This window comes from Buteo buteo, chromosome 2 (genome assembly GCF_964188355.1).
Source record: "Buteo buteo chromosome 2, bButBut1.hap1.1, whole genome shotgun sequence".
Classification (NCBI taxonomy): Eukaryota; Metazoa; Chordata; class Aves; order Accipitriformes; family Accipitridae; genus Buteo; species Buteo buteo.
The window spans coordinates 29,085,893-29,112,688 of NC_134172.1; the positions used below are offsets into that span (position 1 = coordinate 29,085,893).

General features: G+C 40.8%; 3 protein-coding genes across 7 annotated transcripts in view; 2 read left to right on the forward strand and 1 right to left on the reverse strand.

Annotated features, from left to right (window-relative positions):
- The first annotated feature begins 811 nt into the window (after nucleotides 1-811).
- Nucleotides 812-14,890, forward strand: MIOS (meiosis regulator for oocyte development). 3 transcript variants are annotated; one of them, XM_075049769.1, is made up of 11 exons: nucleotides 812-942; nucleotides 1,954-3,320; nucleotides 3,529-3,627; nucleotides 4,595-4,852; nucleotides 6,686-6,855; nucleotides 8,263-8,328; nucleotides 8,981-9,139; nucleotides 9,896-10,048; nucleotides 11,384-11,588; nucleotides 12,696-12,825; nucleotides 13,066-14,890. In XM_075049769.1, exons 2-11 carry the CDS (start codon nucleotides 2,024-2,026, stop codon nucleotides 13,160-13,162), a joined length of 2,634 nt encoding a protein of 877 aa, XP_074905870.1. In that variant the 5' UTR covers nucleotides 812-942; nucleotides 1,954-2,023; the 3' UTR covers nucleotides 13,163-14,890. The 3 variants fall into 3 exon arrangements, 2 of the variants coding, with proteins under 2 accessions (XP_074905870.1, XP_074905880.1); XM_075049779.1 differs by having other exon boundaries at nucleotides 815-946; XR_012653363.1 differs by lacking the exon at nucleotides 13,066-14,890 and having other exon boundaries at nucleotides 11,428-11,588.
- Nucleotides 14,891-15,795: 905 nt separating this feature from the next.
- Nucleotides 15,796-21,356, reverse strand: RPA3 (replication protein A3). Of its 2 annotated transcripts, XR_012653369.1 has the most exons (5): nucleotides 21,157-21,356; nucleotides 20,743-20,817; nucleotides 18,532-18,640; nucleotides 17,872-18,034; nucleotides 15,796-17,395 (listed from the first exon to the last, which is right to left on the reverse strand). XR_012653369.1 is itself a non-coding variant. In XM_075049821.1 (4 exons), exons 1-4 carry the CDS (start codon nucleotides 21,253-21,255, stop codon nucleotides 17,952-17,954), a joined length of 366 nt encoding a protein of 121 aa, XP_074905922.1. In that variant the 5' UTR covers nucleotides 21,256-21,356; the 3' UTR covers nucleotides 17,474-17,951. The 2 variants fall into 2 exon arrangements, 1 of the variants encoding a protein (XP_074905922.1); XM_075049821.1 differs by lacking the exon at nucleotides 15,796-17,395 and having other exon boundaries at nucleotides 17,474-18,034.
- The window catches only part of UMAD1 (UBAP1-MVB12-associated (UMA) domain containing 1), an 84,922-nt gene continuing 79,419 nt past the window's right edge, over nucleotides 21,294-26,796 (forward strand). The window contains exon 1 of one of the 2 annotated variants that reach the window (XM_075049803.1): nucleotides 21,294-21,391. The gene's annotated coding sequence lies outside the window, so the exon portion shown is untranslated. The remainder of the gene's footprint in view (nucleotides 21,392-26,796) is intronic. The other variant, XM_075049811.1, reaches the window with a different exon arrangement.

Below are 26,796 nucleotides of genomic sequence, written 5' to 3' on the forward strand. Positions count from 1 at the left end.
CAAGAAACACTTGGATTGGAACAGGGACAAGAACTTGGAACGACAGAAGCCAGAGGGATGAAACGCAAAAGCGGCTGAACACAAAGCAAAGAGGGCCACTGGTACCAGGAACTTTGTGCGTCACACCCCACTTCTGCGTGGGAAGGCTTCTGGGAAGCCATTCCGAAGGCAAATAGGCAACAGCAGGCTGCAAACCGGGTGAGATTTTTGGAGGTTTTGTCATCTCAGTTCATGCCTGTTGCACTTTCCAGCGTAAGTAACACTGTCTGGTTCCTCCGCTTACTAGTTACTTCCAGGGATGTGTAAAAATTGGGGTGGGGCATCGCTGCCACTGTTTTGCCCTTTTCCCACCTGTCGCTGGCACGCTAATTGCGAGTAACCTTTTCACGAGGAGGCGCTGAACAGCGTCACATAAAGCAGCAGGAGCATTTCAACAAATAAAACCAGCGCAGGCGTCAAGCCATCCTTCGCCTGCTGCGTCACTGCTTCCCGGTGCGACCGGCGTTCACTCAGCCCTGCGGATTCTTCTAACTTTGACAGAGACCCGCAGCTTGTCGGCTTCGACCAGGCCACCCCAACCCCGCCCTGCGGGTTTACGCTGGCCCAGCTACTGCCAAGCGGGCGTAGCTGCCAGAAAAAGGGCCAAGAAAGAGCGGGCGGCGCCGGGGCCGGAAGTGAGCTCACGCCTCCTTCCGGCGGAAGGCGCTCTACGTGAGCGGGCGCTCACCTTCCTGGCTGCCCCGCGCGCCGGAAGTGCAGCGGCTTTCCTTGCCCGGCGCGCCGGAAGCGCCGCAGTTTTTCCTTCCCCGCTGCGCTCGCAACCGGAAGCCCCCGTGCGCCTCCTGTTCTTCCTCCTCGGACGGCGGGGCCGGCTGGCGGCGGGTCGCCGCCCCCCGCCCGCCCCCCGGTGGCGGTGGTGCCGGTGCCGGAGGGCCCCGTGGGGTGGGTGAGCAGCTGCCGCGCCCGGGAAGGGTGGGAGGGTAGCGGTCATCTGCGCTCCGGTCCCTTCCCACCGCCGCCGCGGTGTCCCGGCGGGCCTCGGCGGTTTCCTCGTTCCGCGGCTCTGGCGTCGCGCTGCCCCTGGGCAGGGAGCGGCGAGGCGGGCCGGGCTGCGGCCTGGGTACCCTGCTCCCCCGCCCCTGCCCCGAGCACGTAGGAGCCGGGCTGGGGAGCAACCAGCAGCCACAGGAGGCCCGGGAGAAGTAAATAACGCTCCCTTTCCATGCTTCCCACTGTAGTGTGTCCCTTTCTCCAATTATAGAAGAGGTTTATAGGATCTGTGGGGTCTTTTTGTACATAGGCACGTGTAACGATTCTGGGCATGCGGCTACTGAAAGCGTAAATTGAATTTAACAGTAGTGTACATTTATGAATGCTGCTAGGCCAAAGATGAACAAAGACAAGGTAATGTTGGGGCAGAAGGTGGGATTAGGAGCAGTGGAATAAGATGAGGAGTGGGAAGTTGTGTTTCTGCAGAAATCTTCAAAGAGGGCAAGGCTTTCTAGGCAATGCAACAGGCTTTAGACAAAACAGACAGACTATAATTTTTGTCAATTAGTGCACTTCAATGAGGCAGAGAACTTTTCATCTACCTATTTCAGGGAGTGGCTTTTTACCAGCAGGACGCCCACATATCTTGCCACATCACATCTCAGTTAATCCCTTCTTCCTTAATAGTGGGGTGGAGTTTGCAAACACAGCAAATCCTATTGTCAGTTTGTAGGTGGCTATGTTGGTTCTGTCTCAGTAGGCATATACCACTAAAAACAAAGTGTGCTGCAGGGAAAGTGATGCGATGCAGGGAACGCTTAAAGTTTTGGCCTGAAACGTATACGCATTAAACCCTTGGGCTAAAAGTCATTCGGAACTGTATTTTTGTTTGTTTAAAGATGATCTCTGATTACAAAGAAATTTGGGGTTTGATAACATTCCTACAAATTATTTTCTCAACAGTTTCCATATGCATGGATATCACCTGAATCTTCTTACAAGAGCTTAAATTGTGTGTAAACTTACCCTAAACATGAGTGGCTCCAAACCTGATATTCTGTGGGCCCCACACCACGTTGACAGATTTGTTGTATGTGATTCGGAATTGAGCCTTTATCACATTGACTCTGCTGTAAGTTCAGAACTCAAGGCAGGGTCCTTGCGGTTATCGGAAGAAACTACAGCTACGCTTTTGTCAATAAATTCAGATACACCGTATATGAAATGTGTGGCTTGGTATCCAAAGTACGATCCTGAATGTCTCCTTGCTGTTGGACAGGCCAACGGTCGAGTGGTACTTACTAGCCTTGGTCAAGATCACAACTCAAAATCTAAAGATTTGATAGGCAAAGAGTTTGTCCCTAAACACGCACGGCAATGTAATACCCTTGCGTGGAACCCACTAGATAGTAATTGGCTTGCTGCTGGGTTAGATAAACATCGGGCTGATTTTTCAGTATTGATCTGGGATATCAGTAGCAAATATGCCCCAGAGACTGCAGTTGCTACAGAGAAAGTAAGACTTTCAGCAGGAGATCCGGAAGCAGGACTGGTCGTAACAAAGCCACTGTATGAATTAGGACAGAACGATGCTTGTCTCTCTCTCTGTTGGCTTCCACGGGATCAGAAGCTGCTTTTAGCTGGAATGCATCGAAATTTAGCTATCTTTGATCTGAGGAACACGAGCCAAAAAATATTTGTAAACACGAAGGCTGTCCAAGGAGTAACTGTTGATCCCTATTTCCATGATCGTGTAGCTTCCTTCTATGAAGGTCAGGTTGCCATATGGGATTTAAGAAAGTTTGAAAAGCCTGTTTTGACCTTGACAGAGCAACCAAAACCCTTAACAAAAGTTGCGTGGTGTCCAACAAGAACTGGACTGTTAGCTACTTTAACAAGGGATAGTAATATCATTAGACTGTATGACATGCAGCATACTCCCACCCCTATTGGAGATGAAACTGAGCCAACAATAATTGAAAGAAGTGTCCAACCGTGTGAAAACTACATTGCTTCATTTGCCTGGCATCCCACAAGTCAAAATCGAATGGTGGTAGTGACTCCCAATAGGACTATGTCTGACTTCACAGTTTTTGAAAGAATTTCTCTTGCATGGAGTCCAGTGACATCCTTAATGTGGGCTTGTGGACGACATTTATATGAGTGTACAGAAGAAGGAAAGGCTAGTTCCTTGGAAAAAGACATAGCAACCAAAATGCGGCTTAGAGCTCTGTCAAGGTATGGTCTTGATACTGAACAAGTTTGGAGAAATCACCTCCTAGCTGGAAATGAAGATCCTCAGCTGAAATCGCTTTGGTACACTCTGCATTATATCCTTTATTTTACTGTAGCTTATATCCTAAAGAAGTAATATACCTTTATATGTAAACCAGTTATATGAAATGCATGAATATCTTTAAATATAATGCAACATCCTGTAAATACTTTGCACATGTTAATAGGATGTGACTTTAAATTAAAAAAAAAAAAGTTTTTCAAACACTTGGGAAAAATTAAGCTTCCTATACATGAAAATACTTATGAAGCAGTATACTGAAGATATGGATCAAAAACTTACAGGAAACAAAGGTCCCTTAGTTTATGCTGGCATTAAATCAATTCTGAAGTCATCTTTGGGTAAGAATGTTCCAACTTTGATAAGTTCTATTATAGTATGTTTACAGAATGATGCACTCGTGGGTCTGTCTTTAAAAATTGTTGAAAGAGGCTATTTAAAAATATAGAAACAAAGTATTTCTGCTTGTGTTTTAACAGTTATATTACAGGAATATAAACTGTTAACAGTTTATATTACAGGAACTTCCAGAATTTTCAGTGTTCTTGGAAAGTCAGTAATCATAAAAACAAAGTATTCTCAGAGGTAAATCTTCAACTGAACTATTTCAAACATTTGGGTTTTGACTATGGCGCTGAAAATTCTTGCTCCCCACATAACTATTATATTTTTTGAAGTTCCACATAGGAGTGTAGTTCTAGGAAGCTGACTTTACTGTAGTCACTGCTAATGTACTAATCACATTTGTATAACTGTGTTTAAATGAGCTGTCTTGTTCTGTAGTGTTAATCACCTCTGGTGCATCACATGCCTCTCATGCTCAGTAAAGTTTTTATTAGTATAATTTATTATTTGAATCTTTCCTTCTCTATTCATTATGTGTCTTACTAATGTTTATGCTCCTTGGAGCAAAAAAAAAACCTCTTTAGTGGTGGGAAAGCTTCTAGCACATTCATGGTTGCTAAGAAGAAGAGAACTGGTAAAGCAGGTGCTTGACTGTGTAGTATGTATTTTCAAATTGAACATACTGATAACTCCTGTCAATTCTAACAAGAACCTCCAAAATCTTAGGGGGTAGGGGAAAGAAAAAAGACTTAGTGGGAAATATGTGTCAAATTTAGATGCATGATTTTTAGCAGATCAAAATGATTTTGTGGATGCTGCTACTTACCATGGAGCTTTTAGTGATGTTAATTTAAAGTACTAAAATATGATACTCAGCTTTTGTACTCTGCTTTATGATTGAAATCAAAGTGTTGCAATTTAAATTGTGATTTAAGCATAATTTAACTTATTTTCCATTTCTAGGAACAACAGAGAACCTCAGGCACAGCAGGAGTGGATCTGATAGACAAGCAGATATTATTCAGTATCTGAGTGAGGAGAGATCCTTGGCTTTGCAGCTCTGTGGGTGGATAAAGAAGGGAACAGACTTAGATGTGGAACCTTTTTTAAATTCATTGGAACAGGAAGGAGACTGGGAGCGAGCTGCTGCTGTAGCACTTTTCAACTTGGACATACGGCGAGCAATACAAATTCTAAATAAAGGGGCTTCCTCGGGAAAAGGTGCGTATTGTGTTTAGTATCTTTTACTTTGACATTATATCACCTTAGTAGATTTTTTTCTGTAAACAGAATAGTGGAAGATAGTATGGAAAAGATGCCTGTTGTCTTATAAAATAGTTACTTCAAGTGGTTGTGTTGGAGCCTGAGAATCTGACAGATCCTGATCTTTCACTCCTCAGACTGTCATATGCCTTACTATCTAGTTAAAATAGATTGTATGTTTCAGAATTTCCTATTGATATTGTGCTGGTTTTGGCTGGGATAGAGTTAATTTTCTTCATAGTAGCTGGTATGAGGCTGTGTTTTGGATTTGTGCTGAAAACAATGTTGATAACACAGAGATGTTTTCATTACTGCTGAGCAGTGCTTACACAGAGTCAAGGCCTTTTCTGCTTCTCACACTGCCCCACCAGTGAGTGGGCTGGGGGTGCACAAGAAGCTGGGAGGGGACACAGCTGGGACAGCTGAACCCAGCTGACCAAAGGGATATCTCATACCGTATGACATCATGCTCAGTATATAGAGCTGGGGGGAGTTGGCCAGGGGTTGCAGATTGCTGCTCAGGAACTAACTGGGTATCAGTCGGCGAGTTGTGAGCAATTGCATTGTGCATCACTTGTTTTGTATATTCCAATTCTTCTATTATTATTATTATTGTCATTTTATTACCATTATCATTATTATTTTCTTCCTTTCTGTTCTATTAAACTGTCTTTATCTCAACCCATGAGTTTTACTTTTTTTTTTTTTTTCTCCTGATTCTCTCCTCCATCCCACTGGGTGGGGGGGAAGTGAGCAAGCAGCTGCCTGGTGCTTAGTTGCTGGCTGGGATTAAACCATGACAGATACACAGCCCAGAAAGTGTTACACTGAGAACTAGTGGGATTCTTTTAGTTTAATGGAATTGTGTCTTGGCTAGATGTCATGTATACCTGCTTCCTTTGGGCTATATGGAGCTTTCCACCAGTGCGATGGCTGTGGAATAACTCAAATGTAATATTCAGGGTCTGCAGAAAACATTTGTTTTGGAGTAATATTTGGCAAGAGTTGCAATGTATGAGGGAAAAGTTAAGCTACTAGAGCCAGGAGATGGAGGTATTTTTGTTCTGTTTTCTTGCCAGTATTCCTCCTACAAGTGCGGTTTGCATCTGTGTTCTTTTATTAAATTTAAAAGACTATCTTGCCGCTGAAGTGGATAGGTAAGACATGAAGGGAACTGTTAAGGTTCTTTTATTTTTAATATTGCCCTTTTCTGGTGGGGGAAGTGTATGTGTGCTTTCCATAGGGAAGGTTCAGAGTGGAGACACGCTATCTTAAAAAATAAAATTGAACTTTATGACAGAATGAATAATTAGATGAAATAGATTTAATGTTTTCAGGAAACTTGTTAACTTGAAGCTGCTATATGCAGTTGTCATCCTCCAGCTAGGTCAGTTAAGTGATGGCTGTGTATACAATCCTATCTTTTCACTTCTTGTGGATGTGAATTATGGTAATGACAATCTTTTCTGATAGTGGTAGGAACACATTTAGCAGTTCAAAACTATTTCAAAATACCAGAACCAGTGTGATGTTGCTTGAAGTATAACTCAGGCTGTCATTCATGTGGGCTTGTAACTTTGAGCTATTAGCTGAACAGAGGCATTTAAAACAGAAATAAATGCTAGTGTATGCACATTTATTTTAGCTAGTGTTAATTCTACTGCATTTTGTCTTGCATCTTGACAAAACGTTCTGTTTCAAACTGATGCTTTCAATTACAGTTTTAATTGTTTGGGTTTTTTTAAGTCCATAACTTGAATATTGTTTCACTGGTTGTTTTTAATAAATCAGGTGATCTGAACCTTAATGTAGTAGCAATGGCTCTGTCAGGCTACACGGATGAGAAGAACTCACTTTGGAGAGAAATGTGCAGTACTCTAAGACTGCAGTTGAACAATCCCTACTTGTGTGCTATGTTTGCTTTCCTGACAAGTGAGTCTGGTTCATATGATGGTGTTTTGGTGAGTAAATTTCTGTTATGTTAAAATTCCTTTAAGTAATAGGTGCATATATATACACATACACATGTGTCAGGGAAGTGCTATATAGTCCATGAATTAATCAGATTAGAATGTATTATTTTCTCCTGATGCTGACAGATAACATTTTTTTTCTGCTAAACAGACATCTCATATCGGTGAATGTTACATTAGTGAACGAAACATGCATAAGCAGCTAAAATATCCAATATAGTTCACGCATTCTTTAGAGGAAATTTTTTTAGCATGGAGTTATTAAACCGCTAGAAATGCATTATCAAAATAATTGGGGGGGGGGCAAAAGGGGAGAGAGGTTAGTAATGGAAATGCACAAAACAGAATAAGTGCAGGGGAGTTTGCAGAACTTTCATCAAGCTATATTTGCATTGAATTGTATTTTATTTTTCCTTGTTTACTTGTTAGAATAATTTCACTGTGTTGAAACAGTAAACAGAATAATTTCACATCTTCTGAAATTGGTATAGAATTGCCATGTGAAGAGCAAACTATATCTTTAATATGAGATGCTTTGGGTCTTTGGAGGAGTAACATGCTTGCTGCTTGGTTAGAGAACAACAGAAATACTTGATTCAGTAGGAATTATTTAGCCCAAGGGAGGACTCCTGTCATGCAACAGTGTAATTGGCCTAAACCTGTTGAAAACAAAGTTGTCATATGATGCTTTTAGGGTATTAAAAAAAAATAACGTAAGAATCCCAGAGGAGAGAAACCCGAGTGTTTTTTTTCTTTCTTCAAGAGAGAATGCTCTTGTTCTCTGGATGTTAGGTAATAATTTTGTAGTTTTTTATTGATGAGTTGGAAACTGACAGATCATAAGGTGGGGGTTTTTTTAATTTTAATTTTTACTTCAGTGACATCTGTTGAAGTTTGCATGAAAAAGATTTTGCCAAGCACATCTCCTTGTTTTGGTAGTGTCAATCACAATTTCTATTCTGAGAATATCAGGAGGGAAAAATATGGGCACGGCTAAGTACCAGAATTAATCTAGTCAAGGATTTTTTTTCTTTAGTGTTACATCTAGTAAAAGGATTAAAAAGCAGAAAGTAAATATTATTGCATTGCTGCACCTCGAGTGCCAATATACTTGTGAGAAGTCCATGTTCTGGGTGTTTGGAGTTAGTTGTACCAGGCTTACCTGCCATTTGAGTAGATTGTTCCAGTAGCCACAGTCTTGCTCTGATACCTGTATCTGAGTGTAAACAATTAATCTGATATTTAGTTTTAGCTTTCTTCAGATGTGATGTTTTCTTTGTACATAATCAATTTAATAGTTATACAATAGTGCAAATGTTCTGACTTTTACAAACAATGTATTGAAAAAGCAGAAACTTGCATGTGATGGTAGTATTCCCATTTTTCTCTCCAAAGTATGAAAATAATGTAGCTGTACGAGACAGAGTGGCATTTGCTTGCAAGTTCCTCAACGATGCTCAGGTAAGTTTGTGGTTGCACATCTAAGCAAACTGTTAAGCTGGGCTTTATTTAGAGGCGGAAGAAACTCTGGAGTGGAGGGGTGAACAGTGGAAGCAATGAGTCATGAGTGATTTGGTTTTCTCATCACAGTAGGATCTAAGGTATGGTATAATCTGGTCTTCAGTCTGTACCTTCAGCTTGATTTGTGGTTTTTTTTTTTCTTCTTGTTTGTTTGGGTTTTTTATTAGTATTCATGACATGCTAGTTTGTTAAATGTTATTGCATTACCTGTATGTCTGTTTTGCTGAAGAGTATTTGTACTTACTCAGTATTTATTTCCAAATATTTATGTTCTCTCAAATTCAGGCTTGGTTTTACAGCAGGAATGTTTTCTTTTAAATTCACTGAAGTATTTAAAGAATATGTAACCTCCCTTTTTGCACTTCCTATCAGGAGGCTTAAAGTTTCTTGATAAATACTTGAATTCTTGCAATATCGTGGATATAGCCATATAACTTTTTCTGCCTAACGTCCAGCAAGCAGCATATACTGTTAGCAGCGGACACTCTTATAGAAAGCTATTCAAATCATGAAAAGTTTTGTCATATGCCAACATAAATGAGTTAGGAAGGGATGAAGAGACAGCAAAAGTTAAGTAAATTTTTTTTTATAGCTGAACAGGTTTATTGAAAAGCTGACGAATGAAATGAAAGATGCTGGGAATTTGGAGGGAATACTGTTAACCGGGCTGACAAAAGATGGAGTTGACTTGATGGAAAGTTATGTTGACAGAACGGGCGATGTCCAGACAGCAAGCTATTGCATGCTACAGGTTAGTGTTTCACTCAAAAATAAATCTTTATAGAGGAGAACTAAACATAGTTTCTTTAGCAGTATAGTCCTAAATCTTGTGAAGTAAAAAAGTATTTTCTATAATAAATTGGGACGGTACATATGCCTGTTTTGCGGAATCATCTGAAACACTCAATGTTAACTATAAACATGTATCTTCACTCTCTCTCTGTTTGAGGTAGCTTGAGGAGATAGCAGGGTAAAGAGGCAAAAAAAAAACATTGTCCTTTTCACTAGCTGAACTGGGAATACTCATTCCTCTGCTTATTGCTGGTGTGTTTCCTGACAGGTTCATTATTTTTTTGCTTCCAGGATTTTGATGGAGAACTCGGGTGAGATTTTTTGTTTGTAGGCATTGGGTTTGGCTTTTTTTGTGATGGACTTGTCTTGGCCCTTACACAGTTGCAGCTATTGCCAGAACTGTGTTTAACTGCATATGTAACCATCAATGATATAGACTGTGATATGTGACAGAATTTTATAATCCTTCATCTGACAGACATGAGTTTTCAGGAGGACAGGGCAGCACAAGTATTTTCAACCAGAGAGGCAGACTGAAGGGAATTTTTATCAAACTCACATTACAGTTTAGCAGAAAATTAATCTTTTTCTAGACAAATTACACTGCATTATTTCTCATATCTTGTTGTACGCTTTATAAAGCCTTTTGAAAAACTGAATAATATGTATTGTGTATCTTCAGTGAGTGTCTGACATTTTTTCCTGCCTGCTTTAGGGTTCTCCATCGGATGTACTTAAGGATGAGAGGGTTCAGTACTGGATCGAGAACTACAGGAATCTTTTGGATGCTTGGAGATTTTGGCATAAACGTGCAGAATTTGATATCCATAGGAGTAAGCTGGATCCCAGTTCAAAGCCTTTAGCCCAGGTAAATGTAATTCTTGTATGAAGTATGACAAGTCCAGAAAGGAAGGTGGCATGGTACTTCTATAGAAAAAAGTTGCTGGCCACACCTTGGCTTTCATGAGGATTCATGTGCAAAAGAAAGATTTCAACTAAGGCTGCCCTGAAAAAGTAGCTGTTTTTTTCAAAATATTCTTTTAGAAAGGACTTGATAACTGTTTTGATAGAGAGTACAGAAATCTGGTAAACAAATCTACGTGTCTTCATGTCTAATCTAGGAAATCAGTTCCCTACCATTTTATTTGTGTTCTTTTTTTTTTTCTTTTCTTAAACCTTTTTCTTTCAAATAACAGGTGGTCTTTCAGAAACTAACTTTTCAACACTTTTTCTGGGGAAACTTGTTTTTTTCCTCCCATGTTGAAAAACAAAACCAGAGATGTAACATCCAGCTGAGTTCAGCATCACCGTGAGAGTGATGCTGAAACCAGGGAATTGAACCAAGAACTAGTTCAAATTGGCTCTGTTTTAACTGAAGCGAACCTCAAAGCTATTTTGAAGCCCTTGAACCTTAAACTAAAAGTGAACAGCAGCAACTTCCATTATCAGTTCTGAACATAAGCTAACCCAAAGACTAACGCCCTGTCCAAATGCTATCTACTTAACATCTGGTGGCATTTTTAGCCAACATGGTCTTACCACAGCACCTTCCGCTCTCTCATGTCTGCTAAGTATGTGCATTACAAGCCTTAGGGCCCAAGAGCTTCTAAGGAAGGCTGGTTTTGAATTCATATATCTGTCACAGCTGTTTAAGGACAGCTGCATCCTTACTGCTCCAAATGGGAGAGAGTTGAGTTTACTGCTCCTTCATTAATGTGATCAACATAAATAGCCCCTAAGTTAAAGTACGTGCTCCTTGGTATCAAGTCACAACTTGTGGCATAAGGTATGTAGATAAAGATTATTAGGAAAATACTCATGTTGGGGACTCTAGAGTGGGTCACGTGACTATAAGGAGGGAGACGCCAGATTTAGTTACATAGTAGGTAGAGTAAACTTAATTTCTTTCATTACTTCAGATATGGCTTTTTATTATCTTAAATAATACCTTTCCAAGTTTTAGCAATTGTGCATGTTTTTATGTGTTTCTGAGGTAAGTGAGCATCATTAATGCCTACTCAGGACTGCAGTCCACATCTATAAGCCAAGATGTTAGGAACTCCTTCACAAGTAGCCTTGTCTTTCCAGGGCACTCTCTAGAATATCTGGTAAATTAAGTGTTTGCTAGCTTGAACAAATTCACTCACAGGTGTAGCAAAAGTGGAACCAAACCAAAAAATTAATGGGCTTTTGTTCTCTTTAGGTGTTTGTGAGTTGCAATTTTTGTGGAAAATCAATCTCTTACAGCTGTTCAGCTATTCCTCATCAGGGGCGAGGTTTTAGCCAATATGGAGTTAGCGGTTCACCAACTAAGTCAAAAGTTACAAGCTGTCCTGGTTGCCGTAAACCCCTTCCTCGCTGTGCACTTTGCTTGATAAATATGGGAACACCAGTTTCCAGCTGTCCAGGTATGACACAGTGGGTTTTAGTTATTCAGCTAGAGTACTAGTTAGAGGCCTAATTAGCAGTTGCTGTTGGAATATCTTCTGTTGCACCTTTTTCTTTCTGTTTGTACTCATACTATAAATATTCATCATTTTGAGTGAGGAAGACCATAACTGAAAACTTGTTTACATCCCATCTGATTTTATGATGAAACCTATGTCTCAATTCTTTCATGTCAGACAGTATGCACAGTTACTTGGTTCTGACAGTTTTCCCAGTGAGATTATCAGTGAAATTCCATGGTTAGACAGATGAAAAGATTCAAGTATTGTGGTGGTCAGTATTGTGACCTTGAAAACTGTAAGAAATGGGAAGTGTGTTTTCTTGAGATGAATTATAGGCATGCTACAGAAATCTTGGAATGTAAATTAATTGATTTTTAGCTGGAAGAGGAAGAGAGAATAAATTTAAATTTAATTTTTTGTATTTTATTTAAATTTAATTTAATTTAATTTTCACCAAGTACAAAAGAATGTATGGGTCATGCTGTCACAGCTAAGAAATATTATGACTAGAATCTTTTGGTTCTGTATGTCTTGGGCTCAGCATTATACAAGGTCTAAACTAAACTGATTTTGTCCATATTATTAGGTCAGTCTTGTTATAGGGCCATGAGCAGCTATGCAGTTGTCATCTATTTATATATCTCCTCTCATTCTTTCACTGATCTGTGTTATGACTTCTATATTGTAATTGTTCCAATTCATACCTTAGATTTTGTTGATTTTTCTAAAGCAGAACATTTCACGTGCAGTAAAACAGGCCCGTAATTCACTGTAACATAAATCAATCACTGAAACATAAATCACTGTTGAAAGAGATTCTGTCTGTAAAATTTGTTTAATAGGCAAGTTTAGCATGTCCGTAAGATGTGAAACAACAGTTCAGCAATAAAATTCTTGTTTTGGCATTTGACCAGTTCTTAATAATTTTACTGACTTCACTTTTAAAATCAGGCCACTTCTTCACATAATGTTCCTAATTTCAAATTTATTCTAATAGTGTTACTGGGACTGAAACAGAAATTATTTACAAGCATATTTGTGTGTGGGGGGGTTGCCTCTGCACAGGAGGATCCAAGTCAGATGAAAAAGTGGATCTTAGCAAAGACAAGAAGTTAGCCCAGTTCAACAACTGGTTTACTTGGTGTCACAACTGTAGGCATGGTGGACATGCTGGACATATGCTTAGCTGGTTCAGGTAAGTTGATATTAAAATCTTTCCTATTTCACATGTGTATGCTGCACTGAGTAGGACATGCCTCCTTTGCTGTATCTATCATTATAGTGTTTTGTTGGTTTAGAACATATGCAAAACTTAACTACGATGCCTAGTGTTTCTAAGATACTATGTCCCTGCACGTACTTAAATGTATGGATTACAAAATTCTTGTTAGTTTTATTTTACATGTTTTTTCTTCTTTCTGCTACTGCTGTCTAGGGACCATACCGAGTGCCCGGTTTCTGCTTGCTCTTGTAAGTGTATGCAGCTGGATACAACAGGGAATCTCATTCCAGCAGAGACTGTCCAGGCATAAATATTGTTTGAAAACGTGGGGTGCTCTGATGGATGTCCATCATAGTCCAAGAATATATTTTAGACAAAGGTCATTTGTGACTTACTGACTGTGAAAAAATAAATTCCTATCAGATTAGTAAAATGATGTGTGTCTGACTGTGCTTGGTAGAAACAGGTATTCCTGAAATGAGCCTCTGGGTATAGCATATGGTCCTTGTTCAGAGGATTGAAGCAGTTCAGTTCAAAAGCACTCCTGGAATTGTGGACTCTTTGGATTTGCTAAAATCCAAAGAACTTTATTAAAAGTTTTCAGGGTAATGCTGATGGGCCCTTTTATTTGTTTTTCTAAACAAAGCAGTGTTTCTGTGCTGTGAAAGTGGGCCTTCAAAATAAACACCTGAAAAGTGTTCTTCAGAAGATGGCAAAGTGATGCTGTTGGATTCCTCTGTTCATTGTTTGATCACACTTTCTTGTATGCAAATGATCATTTCCTTGTAAGTTCATTCAAAGTGCCACTGTTAATTGTATTCTAAAGATTTTTATTTTAAAGAAAAATCCATTTCTTTCTGTTACCAAGTTTTGTTAATAGTAAAGCAATATCTTTGCAATTCAAGATCTTATTTGCCTATGTACCTACCCGATGTGAATTTTAATGATAAAGAATTTGAGGGGTTTGTCTCCTAGTGATGTTTATATCCTAGAGAAGAGTTCCCTGAAAGGTCATGTGTGTTTCAGTGCAGAATGCAGGTAAACTATAGGAGGTTTCATTTGATTGATTAATTTTTAAGGTAGTGCTGTAAAGATCTGAAATCTTAAGGACTGGAGACTTGTAAATATTTAAGTTTTAAACTACTTAATGAATTTTGACTTCAAAAATATTTGAAGACTTTTGGATAATCAGCATTTCCCTGTACTTCTGAAATATGCTGGGAAGTGTGAAATCAACCTATAAAAATCCTGCTTCTGGTCACTAGCAGACACCAGTCTGCTCCCAAAAGGATGCACAATTTTAAGTCATTGACCAGAAGTAGTTATGTTACCAGCTGGAATTAAGATTATTAACTTGAGAGAGAGTCAATAATATTTTGCTAATACTGTGCTAGGAGCTAATTGGTATTGTTGTCCTTGGTTTTGTAGGCAACAAAATTCACACAAATTAGGGGAAAAAAAACCTGTTTTAAGGTATGTGATAATAACATCAGTTTATTTGGTGTGTGTTTATTTACCAGTAGAAACAGTATAGGAGTTATTTAACACTTGCGTGCTATGAAATACTAAATGGAATGCTAGCAATAAACTGGTACTGTATTGCCAGGACTGTGAAAATCGGTGTTTAAAAAGAGAATATATTGTAATATACCACTTGTTCTAAGAGCTCTAGTGTAGTTGCAAAAAGTTAGAATCTGGAAACGTTTTCTGTAGATGTACATGATTACATTCAGGACTGGGTTATATTTTCTGATTTAGCATTAATGTTGTAATACATCTGCTACATTTATTCTCATCTAAATTTCTTGCCTAATTGACAAAGATCTTTTTTAAGTTAAAAATCTAAGAGGTACTTGATATTTGTAGGCATGGGAGAGCAGTTACTTTTTTTTCCTGTTAGCATATTTATTTCACTTTCCAGTTGCTGTTGAAGAGCTCTTCAAAATGTTCTCCATTTATATATGTAAACTGGGGTTTAATGTATGATACCCTATTTATATAAATACAGGCAATAAAACTTTTGCTTTATGGAAATGAGGATTTGTAAGTGTCAAGGATGTTTTTATTCCTCTGTAGCAACAACATTTAGTAAATTTTCCTGATATATTCCATGGCCAGGTGAATGCAACTACTAACATACAATGTCTCATTTTCTTATTTAAAGAAAACTCATTTGTAACATTTTTGACTTGACTATACCTGTTTGTGTCAAATTCTATCATTTAATTAAATTAGATGCTTACTTTGATACTGAGCGTGTCTTTGAAATGTTTTGGATTTTGAATGTGTGCATATTCTGGCACAGTGTAACTATCAGTTTTGGCTGTTGTAATTGGTAATCAGACTTTCAGGTCCGTAATTACACTATTTGCAAAATTTACAAAGTAAGAGGTGTATGGTTTTTAATGGTCAGATTTTTTTCCTTGTTTTGCTTTTAAATTAATAAAGCTGTGATTTTGGGGGTGATTTGTTGTCTTCTAACAAAAAGTACAGCTACAGACATTTTATTAGCTGCAGTTACTTTTACATTTACTGTTTTCTGCTATCTGCTCAATGGTGGTGGTGGCCTTGCATGCTAAAAATGTTTTGACCCTGTGGTTCATGCTGATGACGCTTCATTATTTTCATTCCATTACATGCACCAGCCTTGCCTCCCTTTCCTGATTAAGCACAAGCACTTTCTCATAATACGCACAGGCTGCTTGCACATGAGCACAACATGAGTTGTGCATGTGTCCATGCCCGAGCAAGGACAGCAGAACAGGTCTGGTGATGGTGACCAGGGTCAGCTGAGGGTCCAGCAATTGCCAGACAAGTCTGTAGTGACGCCCCTGACAAGGCTTCTCCCAGCCTCCTGCATGCAGCCCTAGGTCCCTGCATGGTACTTCACTGCACAGCTGCGTTCCCCACTAGAACTGAATTTCCCCAAGAGAATTCACCAAATTTTCATCTGTTCCTCCATTTCACGCTCACAGACTGCTTTCTGTACCTTAACCAACTGGGACATAAACCTCTCCCAGGTTCCCCCCCTTTACCACCCTCATGTCCTCCCAAAGCAGCCACCAGCTTCCTCTTCATACCTTACTGGCCCTGCTGCTGGCCCTGGTTTTGGTGACATACCTCATTGGTGTTGATGATACAGTTGCCCTGGTGACTCCCCTTTGGTCACTGACCCATGAGGCCACAATTTCCCATTTTATTATCTACGAGGTCTGGCAGTTTCTCACACCTTCATCTTGTTAGTGCAGTCCTAACTGAGGGTTAGCAGGCCCCATGGTTATTCCTTTCCCTTGGGAATCTACCTGGCAGTTTCTGAAATTGCTAGCCTGGTAAGTGCATATATGACCTGAGCATTACTTTTCCTTTAATATCAAGAACATTTTACAGTTCCTTGCATTGCTGTCTTGTTAAAATAGCCAAATAGCCAGGTTAGGCCACTTACTCACAAACCTTGGTAGTCTATAGAGAAGCAGATGAATGAAAAGCACATAGTGGAAACTTTTAGTTGTATACTGCTTACCTAGCCATGTATCATCGCTGCAGGACTGGATTAACAAGAAGAGTCTTGGCTGACACGGGAACTGTAGCATTTCCCACTCAGATGTGTTCAAATGTTTACACACAAGACCATCTATCCAAGGATGGTCTCTGTATGGGGGTAAAGTGCTATGGCCATCTAGTGGTAGACTGTTTTATTAGGCCTGGATAGTCTTGGTAACTAACTGTACATAGCATTTTACAGAATATATGTATGTGCACAAAATATCAGTTTTCTAAAGTAAAATAGCACAAAAGACTTTTAAATGCTAGGAAAACACGCATGCAGTTATTAAGAATGACACTTGTTCCTAATGAGCGCTAAAATATAGCAGTGATAGCACTACAGGACGGAGCATGGTATCATGCCACATGGACCTCCTGTTCTTTGCTGTATGAGACCGACTCCTACTTCAGAAGGCCTCCTCCTTCCCAGTGACAGTAACTTTGTCAGTCTTCTAAGTAGGGGGGTAGGGAGGGAATAAATCACCTGTTAACTTGATCATCCACCCAGTTTATAGTAACTTTGATAAATAAGAAGTCTTTAGAACATAAATTCCTTGACTGAAAACGGAGATAACTATAAGCACAAAGCTAGCAATCTTAATAAGGCACTAAATCTATTAAGCCTGAAACCTGTTTGTATGAAAGGTTAATGAACAGGCTAAGGTTTATTTAAAATACTTTGAAGTATTTTATTTATTAATTCACAGAGAATATTTCCAAAGTTAGATTTTACTTTGATTGTGTTACTGTAAGAGATGTAAGAATTCTGCTGTGTGCCTGGATAGTAACAAAACTGGGAACTGTGTTGAAGTTTATACGGTTGAAGTCACCATGACAAGCTGGCTGAATCCCGGTACTTCTGTGTAGACTCCCACCAAGAATGAAGGTTGTGATGGGAAGTCAACTGCATGTGAAATCCACAAGCCTTAACTAGACATCTTCAAAGTGTTCAATATCAATGCAAAAAGCAAGTACCTCGTACTCCACTTGTTAAAATTACCTGTGTCAGGTAAAATAGAACAGGAGTCACCATGTATCACTGAAAACAGCACTCTAACATGTAATATTATGTGAATAGTTAAATGTAGCCAGATCTTTTTTATTGGAGAATAGAGCATTTTCAAGATGCAAAATACCCCTACATGTTCAATAAAATTGTATCAAAGCAAATAAATAAAAAATCTTTACATTATAACCCCACCAAATGTCTTCAATATGAGTTTCCTGTGAAGTATCCTACAACCTCTACCAACAGCAACAAAAAGATGCCTACAAAACTTCAGTTTCTAGCAAGTCCAGTCCTGCAAAAGAACACTCCTCATGGATGCAGAAGGGTTAAATATATACAGACAGTGAGATATGCACACAAGCATTCTTGCTGAATAAATACATTTTCAAAGAAAACCATTCTTCACTGGCAATACATGGCACACATAACACCATCTTTTCAGTATATTTGATGGAAATAAACGCAACTGTTACCATGCTGTCAGGCAAGAAAGCTATGGTACTGTTGTCCCCTCTAATATATATGTTCTAATATATGCTTAGAAAAATCAATTGCTCCGCCCAGTACCAAACGGGAAGTATTCAGGGAATTCATGAATAATTTTTAGTGCTTCATTGTAGAGTTCCAGATCTGAAAGAGGGCAAAGAAAATGGTTATGATGCATAAGCTAAGTTCCCCACAAGCAAATGACAGCATTAAAGTACTACTTATTTTAAAGCAGTATAGCTGAGCATTCCCAGTCTCCCTCATCCTCCCCAGTTTTCCCCGAGGCAACAACACTCTCACTGCTTGCTTTCTGGAGGGTTATTTTTAGGCCTGCTAGCTGCACCATCACACAAGGTCCAGTGCAAGGCCAGAAGCCTGCAGTCAGGAGTACAAGAATGATCAGACTATGGCAACTATCTAGACTGGCTCCAGCTTCAAGTCAGTCCCTACAGTTTGACAGTAAACCAGTGTATTTTGTACAGAATTTTTCCCACGACACTCTCCTTTTCTACATTCCACTCTGCATCTGGCAGCTTGAAGAAAGACCTTGTCTGTAAGAAAAGATAATCAGGCTCTCCCTTCTTACTGAAGAAGAGTTCTGAACTCAAAATGAATTTGTCATAATGTATATTCTTACTTACCAAATGGACTTTTATCTTCTCTGAACTGGACATATGACATGCACATGATGGTTGCCTGATTTGTTACTCTTCCCACTACCTCAAGAACTCCTGAGATCTCTTCATCTAGCTAGAAAACATACCAAATATGAAATTAGTATCACTAAATTAGCTGCTGTCTCTACTCCACAGCACTTAAGATAGGAACTCTCCACAACTGACTGTTCATGACAGATTCTGTTCCATTTCAAACAATACAGTACTATTGAACAGCCCTGTCCTCCCTGCCCCCCAAAAGTCTTGAGCCGCTTACAGATTTAGTAACAGCCAATTCAGTACTGACACAAAAAAATATATGAAGAAGCATCAGAGGGAAGATGCTGGTTTATAAGTATATAAAACTCTGTCATTTTGTCACTGAACAGAGACTAATCTAGGACACAGAGAGCAGAAGAATCCAGATTTTAACACATAGCATTCAAACCTGAGTAAACTATAGAACTCTGTAAGAGCTAAGGAGGTATCACGCATGCCAGAGAGCAGTTCCAGTATTCCAGATCCAGGAGGTATAATTGGAAATTATTAAGTAATCTGTCAGTAAGTGTTCAGAATACAAAGACCTTGACAATAACAAGGCTTTGGTTGAACGAGGGAAAAAAAAAAGGCTAAAAGTATTATCTTGCTCCAAAATCATATAGCTTGAATATGTTTTCTTTCTTTTTTAAGATACTAATTTTAAGAGTGCAGTACTATTTCAGTAATGTTCTTCCAATATCTAACTCTTACTTTTCACTTTCTAGTAAGTCTCCTGGAACACAGCAATAGATTCCCTCCCCTCCCCATAATTTTGGGGTTCTCTGTTGAAAGGAGAAACTACACACATGCAAACAAAGGAATCTATTAAAGAGGAAAAAAGTTAGAAAGCACTTTGATTAGCAAATCTAGAAGTTCCTCCATTGACATTAGGCAAACCAGAGAGATGAACCTGGCATGTTTTTTCTGCATACACCAGTTTCTCCTACCGCAATGGAACACAGACTGTGAAGTGCCCAACACTGCAGTTATGCATTTATGAAATTCGACCATTTACTGTGTTATGCAAAGTTGTGAAATCGTTGGTCAGATGCTGGCATCTGAAGTTTTAAGAACCCAAGGCAGGAAACCTTTTCATGACCTCCAGAAAGAAAGAGTTAAGGTACAGGCAGAACTTGTAGGAAAGACATTTTCTTTCAGTTTGAAGATGATGTCAGCAAGCTTAACATTTATAAGACAAAACTCTTTGCCAGATCAAACTGCATTTTTCATCAACAAGGAGAGGCTCCTGTCTTGAAAGTCAGAGAGTACCATGTGCAATTATTTCACATGGAAATGGCGATATTTCTCAGCATTAAAGACTACACACATGGTCAGTTAAGCTAGAGCATTTGCCATCACAGCGAAAATAATTCTTTAATTACAACATTTGCTAGAGAAAATAAAACAAACTTAAAAGACAGAAGGGAATGCCAGGGTGTTATACCTTTAGTGGGACATGATAACAAAGGAAGCAGTATTTTTGTGCAGTAGTTACAAGCATATCTTATACCCATTGCATTAATTGCTTGATTTTTTATTTTTTTAAGAAAGAATGCTTCAAGCTAATGATGAAGTTTACTGGAATGCTATGACAAGTGGTCTAAGAGGCTATAAAAATGTCAACTCATAAACTGTTGAGCATACCATGTTCTTGGGTTTTTTCGACTACCTACACAAAATATTCTGTTAGGCATATAAAGGCAGTAAGAAAAAGGGAGGAAAAAGTGAAATTAAAGTAAAGCTAATATACGCAGTGGAATATATTACACTGTAAACAACAAATAGAGTAAGACAGAATAGCCACAGAAATCTGTCTGACCAGGAATGAGTTCTCTCTCTTAATACCACCTGAAAATTGATGAAGACCAAGGCAGTTCACGAATATGAAGACTGCAAGTTAGCTGGAAGATGTAAGAAGCAGAGGCAATGAAACATGGGTGGAAAAGGGAGAAACCAGGGATTTTTTTTTTTTTCCTGACTAAAAACCCAATACATGCAAGTCGTGCAGACTTCAGAAGGGACAAAACCTCAGGAATATATTTTTTTCCTGACTAAAAACTCGATACATGCAAGGCACGCACAGGTTTCAGAAATGACAAAACCTCCGGAATCCACAAGAGGCAACATCAAGTATTTCCAAAGTATTCCTTAACTTACAGGTTCGCTCAGCTCCACAGTCGTATGTTTTCCTTCTCCATCCGAAAGCACGAAAAGCTTCCCGGTAGGATGAATCTACAAAAGACATTAGCCCTGTGCGCTCAAAAGGCAGCTGTCAGCGTTACAGGTTTAGCCACCTCAACCAGAACTGCGCGGCAGGCCTTCCTCCGAAAGATCCGACCGTTGCGGCCGCCTCCCGCCCTGCCCCCGGCCTGACCGGAGCCGCCGGCCTCCCCTCGGGCCAGGCCGCGACGAGCCGCACCAGGCGAGGCGACAGCCTCCCCACACGGCGCCCCAGCCCGCAGCGCACCCCGGGGCAAGGCCCTACCCAGGCCGGCAGGGCAACTACCCCACCAAAGGCCCCGCGGCGCGGCCCCCGAAGGGCAGTAACCGACCGCCGGGCAGATCACGGACCTTCTCGACGCGGCCCACGAAGCAGACGGGCTGCCCGATGTGCTGCGCCAGGTGGCCGGTGGCGATGCGCGGCCGCGGCACCTCACCGACGTCCTCCATCCCGCCGCCGTTTCCCGCCCTTTGCGGTGGGGAGGGGCGACGTTGCCCCTGGCAACGGGGGGATTTGGGAGGGCGGGGGAGAGCGCCGGGGCGGGATTTCCCCTTCGCCTGACGCGACCCGGAAGCGGAGGTGGAGGTTGGTGAAGCGACGGCGGCATCGGGCGGCCGGGGCGGTGGGTGGTGGCGGGGTGGGTCTTGCTGCTGCCCCGGCGGGGAGGCCGGCGGGGCGGGGGGGGGGCGAACCCCGGGGAAGCCGGGGAACCCGGCTTCCCCGGGGTTCGCCCCCCCCCCCCGCCCCGCCGGCCTCCCCGCCGCGGCCCGGCCGGCTCCTTCCAGCCCTATCCTGCCATTTTCCTCTTAAATCACCTCATACTTTCCCTCCCCTAACGGCCGTTTTCCCTCTTCCTTTAGATAGTGGCTCCCCTCAGGTCACCGCTGCCCAAGCCAAGCATTCCCGTCACCGGTCTGTTAACCCATGCTTGTTTTACGGGCCGTAGTTGATACTCAAAACGTTGCGGGTTAACGGCGGCGATACCCACGCATTTCCACAGGGGAAAGTATAAATGGGGAGAGGAGTGGCTGGAGAGCAGCCCTGCAGAAAGGGATCCGGGGGTGCTGGCTGACAGCAGGCTCAATACGAGTCAGCAGTGTGCCCTGGCAGCCAAGAGGGCAGACCGCATGCGGGGGTGCCTCAAACACGGCACAACCAGCCGGTCAAAAGAGGCAATTATGTCACTCTAGTCAGTCCTCACCTCGAGTTCTGTGTGCAGTTCTGGGCCCCACAATTTAAGAAGGACGTGAAGGTTCTCAAATGCATCCAGAGGAGGGCAACAAAGCTGGTGAAAGGGCTGGAAGGGATGTCCTATGAGGAGCAGCTAAGGACTTTGGGTTTGTCTAGTTTGGAGAAGAGGAGGCTGAGGGGTGACCTCATTGCTCTCTGCAGCTTCCCAGGGAGGGGAAGTGGAGAGGGGGGTGCTGATGTCTTCTCCCTGCGATCCAGTGACAGGTCCCATCAGAATGGTTCAAAGCTGTGTCATGGGAGGTTTAGGCTGGACATTAGGAAGCATTTATTTACAGAGAGGGTGGTTAAACACTGGAACTGGCTTTCTAGAGAGGTGGTCAATGCCCCAAGCCTGTCAGTGTTTAAGACGCATTTGGACAATGCCTTTAATAATATGCTTTAGGTTTTGGTCAGCCCTGAAGTGGTCAGGCAGTTGGATAGATGATCATTGTAGGTCCCTTCCAACTGAACTATTACATTAATTTCATTTCACTTCATTTCATCATTAAAGAGCTTACGCTCAATCCCCAGGGTTAGAGTGACTGATGGACATAAGACAGAGCTAGCACTGGACGTGGCACTCTCACCACTTCTTGTCTTTTTCCGTGTGTTTTCCTCTACTGTCCCTTGCGTGGAGCAGTTCCTCCCAATTGCCCTTGCAGCAAAGGCGGCTAATGGTATCCTGGGCTGTGTTAGATATAGAGTTGCCAGTGGGTCGAGGAAGGTGATCCTTCCCCTCAGCACTGGTGAGGCCACACCTGGAGCACTGGGTCCAAGTTCTGGGTACAAGAGAGATGTAGACATACTGGAGAGAGTCCAGCAAGGGCCGCAGTGATGATTAAGGGACTGGAGCATCTTACATATGAAGAAGGGCTGAGAGAGCTGGGACTGTTTAGCCTAGAGAAGAGAAGGCTCAGGGGGATCTTATTAATGCATATAAATACCTGAAAGGAATGTGCAAGGAGGACACAGACAGGCTCTTTTCAGTGGTGCCCAGTGACAGGACTAGAGGCAATGGGCACAAACTGAAACATGGGAGGTTCCCTCTGAACATCAGGGAACGCTTTTTTCGCTGTGAGAGTGACTGAGCACTGGCACAGGTTGCCCAGGGAGGTTGTGGAGTCTTCATCCTTGGACATATTCAGAAGCCATCTGGACATGGTCCTGGGCAACCAGCTCTAGGTGGCCCTGCTTAAGCAGGGGGTTGAACAAGACAACCTCCAGAGGTCCCTTCCAACCTCAGCCATTCTGTGTCTCTGTGATTTCCTTTCTGTTTCCAGGACCCCAGGACCAGTGTTTCAGGAAATACTTGGAAAAAAAATCTAACTCTGCTCCGGCTTAAAAGGGCGATCCCAACACTGCCTGTGTGCTGGCTGACTCTTCTAACCAGCTGCGGGCTAGTTCAGCTTGCTAACCAGCACAAAGTGGTTTTTGTTAGTTGGCTCGGTTAGTGTCATGATCGTTTGGCAAGCTGAACCAGCTACTACCAGAAGCTATGCGGAACCAGCATGTGGCCAGGAAGGGGAGTGCTGTGGGGTTATATCTTCAGTGGGGTGTAGCTGGTTGTCATCTCCTGAGTGTCACTATGCCATTCACCTTTTCAGTAGTTTATTTGCAAGAGAATATCCTCATCTCCTTAGCATATCTTCAGATATTTTAAAGGAGAGATCTCATAAAGGTAACAGTTGGAGCAAGATGCAGCAAGCTGCTGCAGAGTGGCTCTTCTAGGGCTATTTGTCTGCCACGTTTTAAGGGTCAGCTGTTAGAAAAACATGTTGTAGAAGTTCTTACAAATACGTGTCTGTATCATGCTTAGCAGCTGTTGAAGGTTTGCAGTCAGAAGATAACTGCAGGGAAAGAAGTAGGTTTCAACCTACTGAGTATTGTATCTAATAAGCACCTAGCTTTCTTTTTTAGCATTTTCTATCTTCTTCAGGGTTTTGAATGTTGACATCAGTTTGAATACTGTTATTTCACTCCTGGCTTTGCCTTTGTCACCTATGCTTTTATTGTCTGACTGGATTGTGGTTGATTCAGCATCTTTGAGCATTTTATACTATGGTAATTTGAGCTGCATAGTTCTTGGTATTTCTCCTTCCCTTAAATTTTACGAAAACTTTAAATAGTCACATTTTATGTAAGTAAAAAAGTCTTTGTTAGTGTTTTGTTACATGTGTATCCCTGTTTTGTGTTTGTGTTTCTCTTGACACTTACTTTCCTTTCTTCTCTTTTCAAGAATCACAGACTGAAGTAATTTGACTAATATTAATGCCAGATAAAAGAAATGATACGTCGGGTTTTTTTTTTCTTCTTTACATAGTAACTTACATTAGACCAAAAGCTTTTAAACTGTTCTTTTGGTGTCACAGAGAAATCTTTTCAACATGCATGTTCTTGACTCTTAAATTGGTTGTTTTCATGTCATAAGCAGGGCTGTACAGGGCTGTAAACATCTTATTCCTTTTCTGATTGCTACTTTATTGGTGAATTACAGCAGATGCTCGTTTGGAAGAGAGAATTGCTCTGATGCTCTCTGTTTTCTCCTTCCATAGATTATATAGCTTAAACTGCTAGACGTGAAATTATTCTGGTTCTTTTTTTGACATCAGTTTTGAATATTGTTCTGACCTCATTTCATCATTTATGTAATTACTGGCACTGCCACTGCAATTCTGCTTTGCTGTGTTCCTGGGCATCCCCTCTTTTTCTTAGTCTGCATCATTTGTGTTTTTAATATTAAATTACCCTTCTCCTCCTGTCACTTGTGAACATGCAGGAAAAAAATGAAAAGTAATGCTAAATATGCTAGGATCTTCATTATATAGAAAAATTTTATTGGATTTAACGTATTGGTTTGGCTCAAAGGTCACTCATACTTCTTGTTGAAGGAGACTAACAAAATGCAGGAGGAATAAATTAACCCCTTTGTGCAGCTCTGTAACTTATCTTTGTCCAATCCCACGTATGTTCTCACAGCCTCATAGAAAGACAAAATATTTTTTGCAGCCTCACAGAATTGCTGTAGTTCACAGTTGATTACTTGCTAATGACTGAAGTGGTGCCAAAAGCATTGTTCTTAACTATCAGCGATTGAGATTGGAGAAAGAAAAAATTGTGTTCACTTTTTGGTGAGGGGGAAACATGAGGAGAAGGGAATTGCATATTCCTACCAAGGGAGATTTTTATCTTTAGGCAGTGAATTCAATTTCAGGTCTCCTATAGAAATAAAATTAATCCCATCTGGAAAGGAAAAGTGCTGTGCTATATAGGAGAAATTACTGCAGGAACATGGTACTATCTCTGAATGGCGGGTGTATTTTCTGTGATTTTGTGCTGACAGCTTTTGAAAAAAATCCCGCAACTGAGAGCTTTTTTTCTCTAGTCTCTGTGACTATGCATCCAGTCCACAAACTTCAAATTTAATTTTTACTCTGAAATGAAACTTGTGTGGAAACTGGTTGTTCTCAGCTTTCGTTGACTGAAACCTCATCTTATCTACAAGTAGTAAAACTCCAGCCTGATTCTGCAAGTGCTTAAACTGTGTTCTTATCTTCGAGAGCAGGAGTGTTTCCATTCAGCTCTGTGTTTCTTTGTTGGACAGGGGCTTTGTTCTGTTTTTAACATCTAATTCAAGAAATTTAGTGGTTGCATTTCCCGTTGCTGGAGAGATTTATGTTTACTTTTGAAGTTCCACAGTTGATAAAATTCTTAAGAGAGCAAATATCACAAATGTCCCCACATTGCCTGTCTACAGGTTTTCCTTTACCTATGGCATACTGTATATAGCTCTACTTTTTGTTTCTGTGCCCCCCTTCTATTTTGTTAGTTGTTCTTTGTTATTTAGTTTAAACTTAATATTGTGTTCAGCAAAGGTACTAAAATACTGCGAGTAGTAGTTGGCAAGCTCCTTCCTCCACATCAGTTATGCAGACCTGAGATCTACAAGCACAAGTTTTGTTTCTAAAAGTGGTGAACACCCAGAGAAGGAAACCACCTCACTAAGCACATTAGTCTTTTAAATATTTGGATACCTTATCACCTCCCCAACATTCACAATCACAAAATACAACATGCTATTTTCCTACTGCTGGACCAGTGGTTTTAACAGCATAAGAACTTGAGGCCTGAGCTTAAGGGGACTTCTGTTAGCTTTGTTTGTTTTTCTGCTTCAAGCAAAAGGATGTGTGGGGTTTTTTTGTTTTGTTGTTTGAGAAATACTGCTGGCAGTGGAATTAAGTTAAAGCTACTTCAGAAACTGAAAGCTACATGTATGTAGGTAAGATGAATTTGGGGGGTTTTAGAAAAAATTGGGATAGCAAGGCTGCCTTCTGTCAATGAAAGGAAAAAAATCTAGTATGTGAGCGTGCTTGTAACATTAATTTGGCTAGATCAAATTGTACTGATTGTTAATTTACTCTGAATTGAAATGTCTGTTGTCCTTTAAGCAGTGAAGTTTAGGTATGTTAAATATGCAGGATTTTAAAAATGACAAATGCATGGTTTCCTATACAACTCTTTTGTGCCACATATACACTGATTAAGATGCTTTTCTTTGTGCAAAGAAGAAGGGAAGGGGAACACAATGTGGTAGAGCTGAAAACTGTACAATAATGCAGATGGATCTCAAAGAAAAAAAAATGTGACTGGAGCAACTGCAGCTCTGGCACCTAAAGTGGCTGACTGGAATCTGAGCCTTTACCAAAGCTATCTGTAAGATTTTACACATCAAGTTGATTTTGCTTCTTGTTGTTGCACACTTA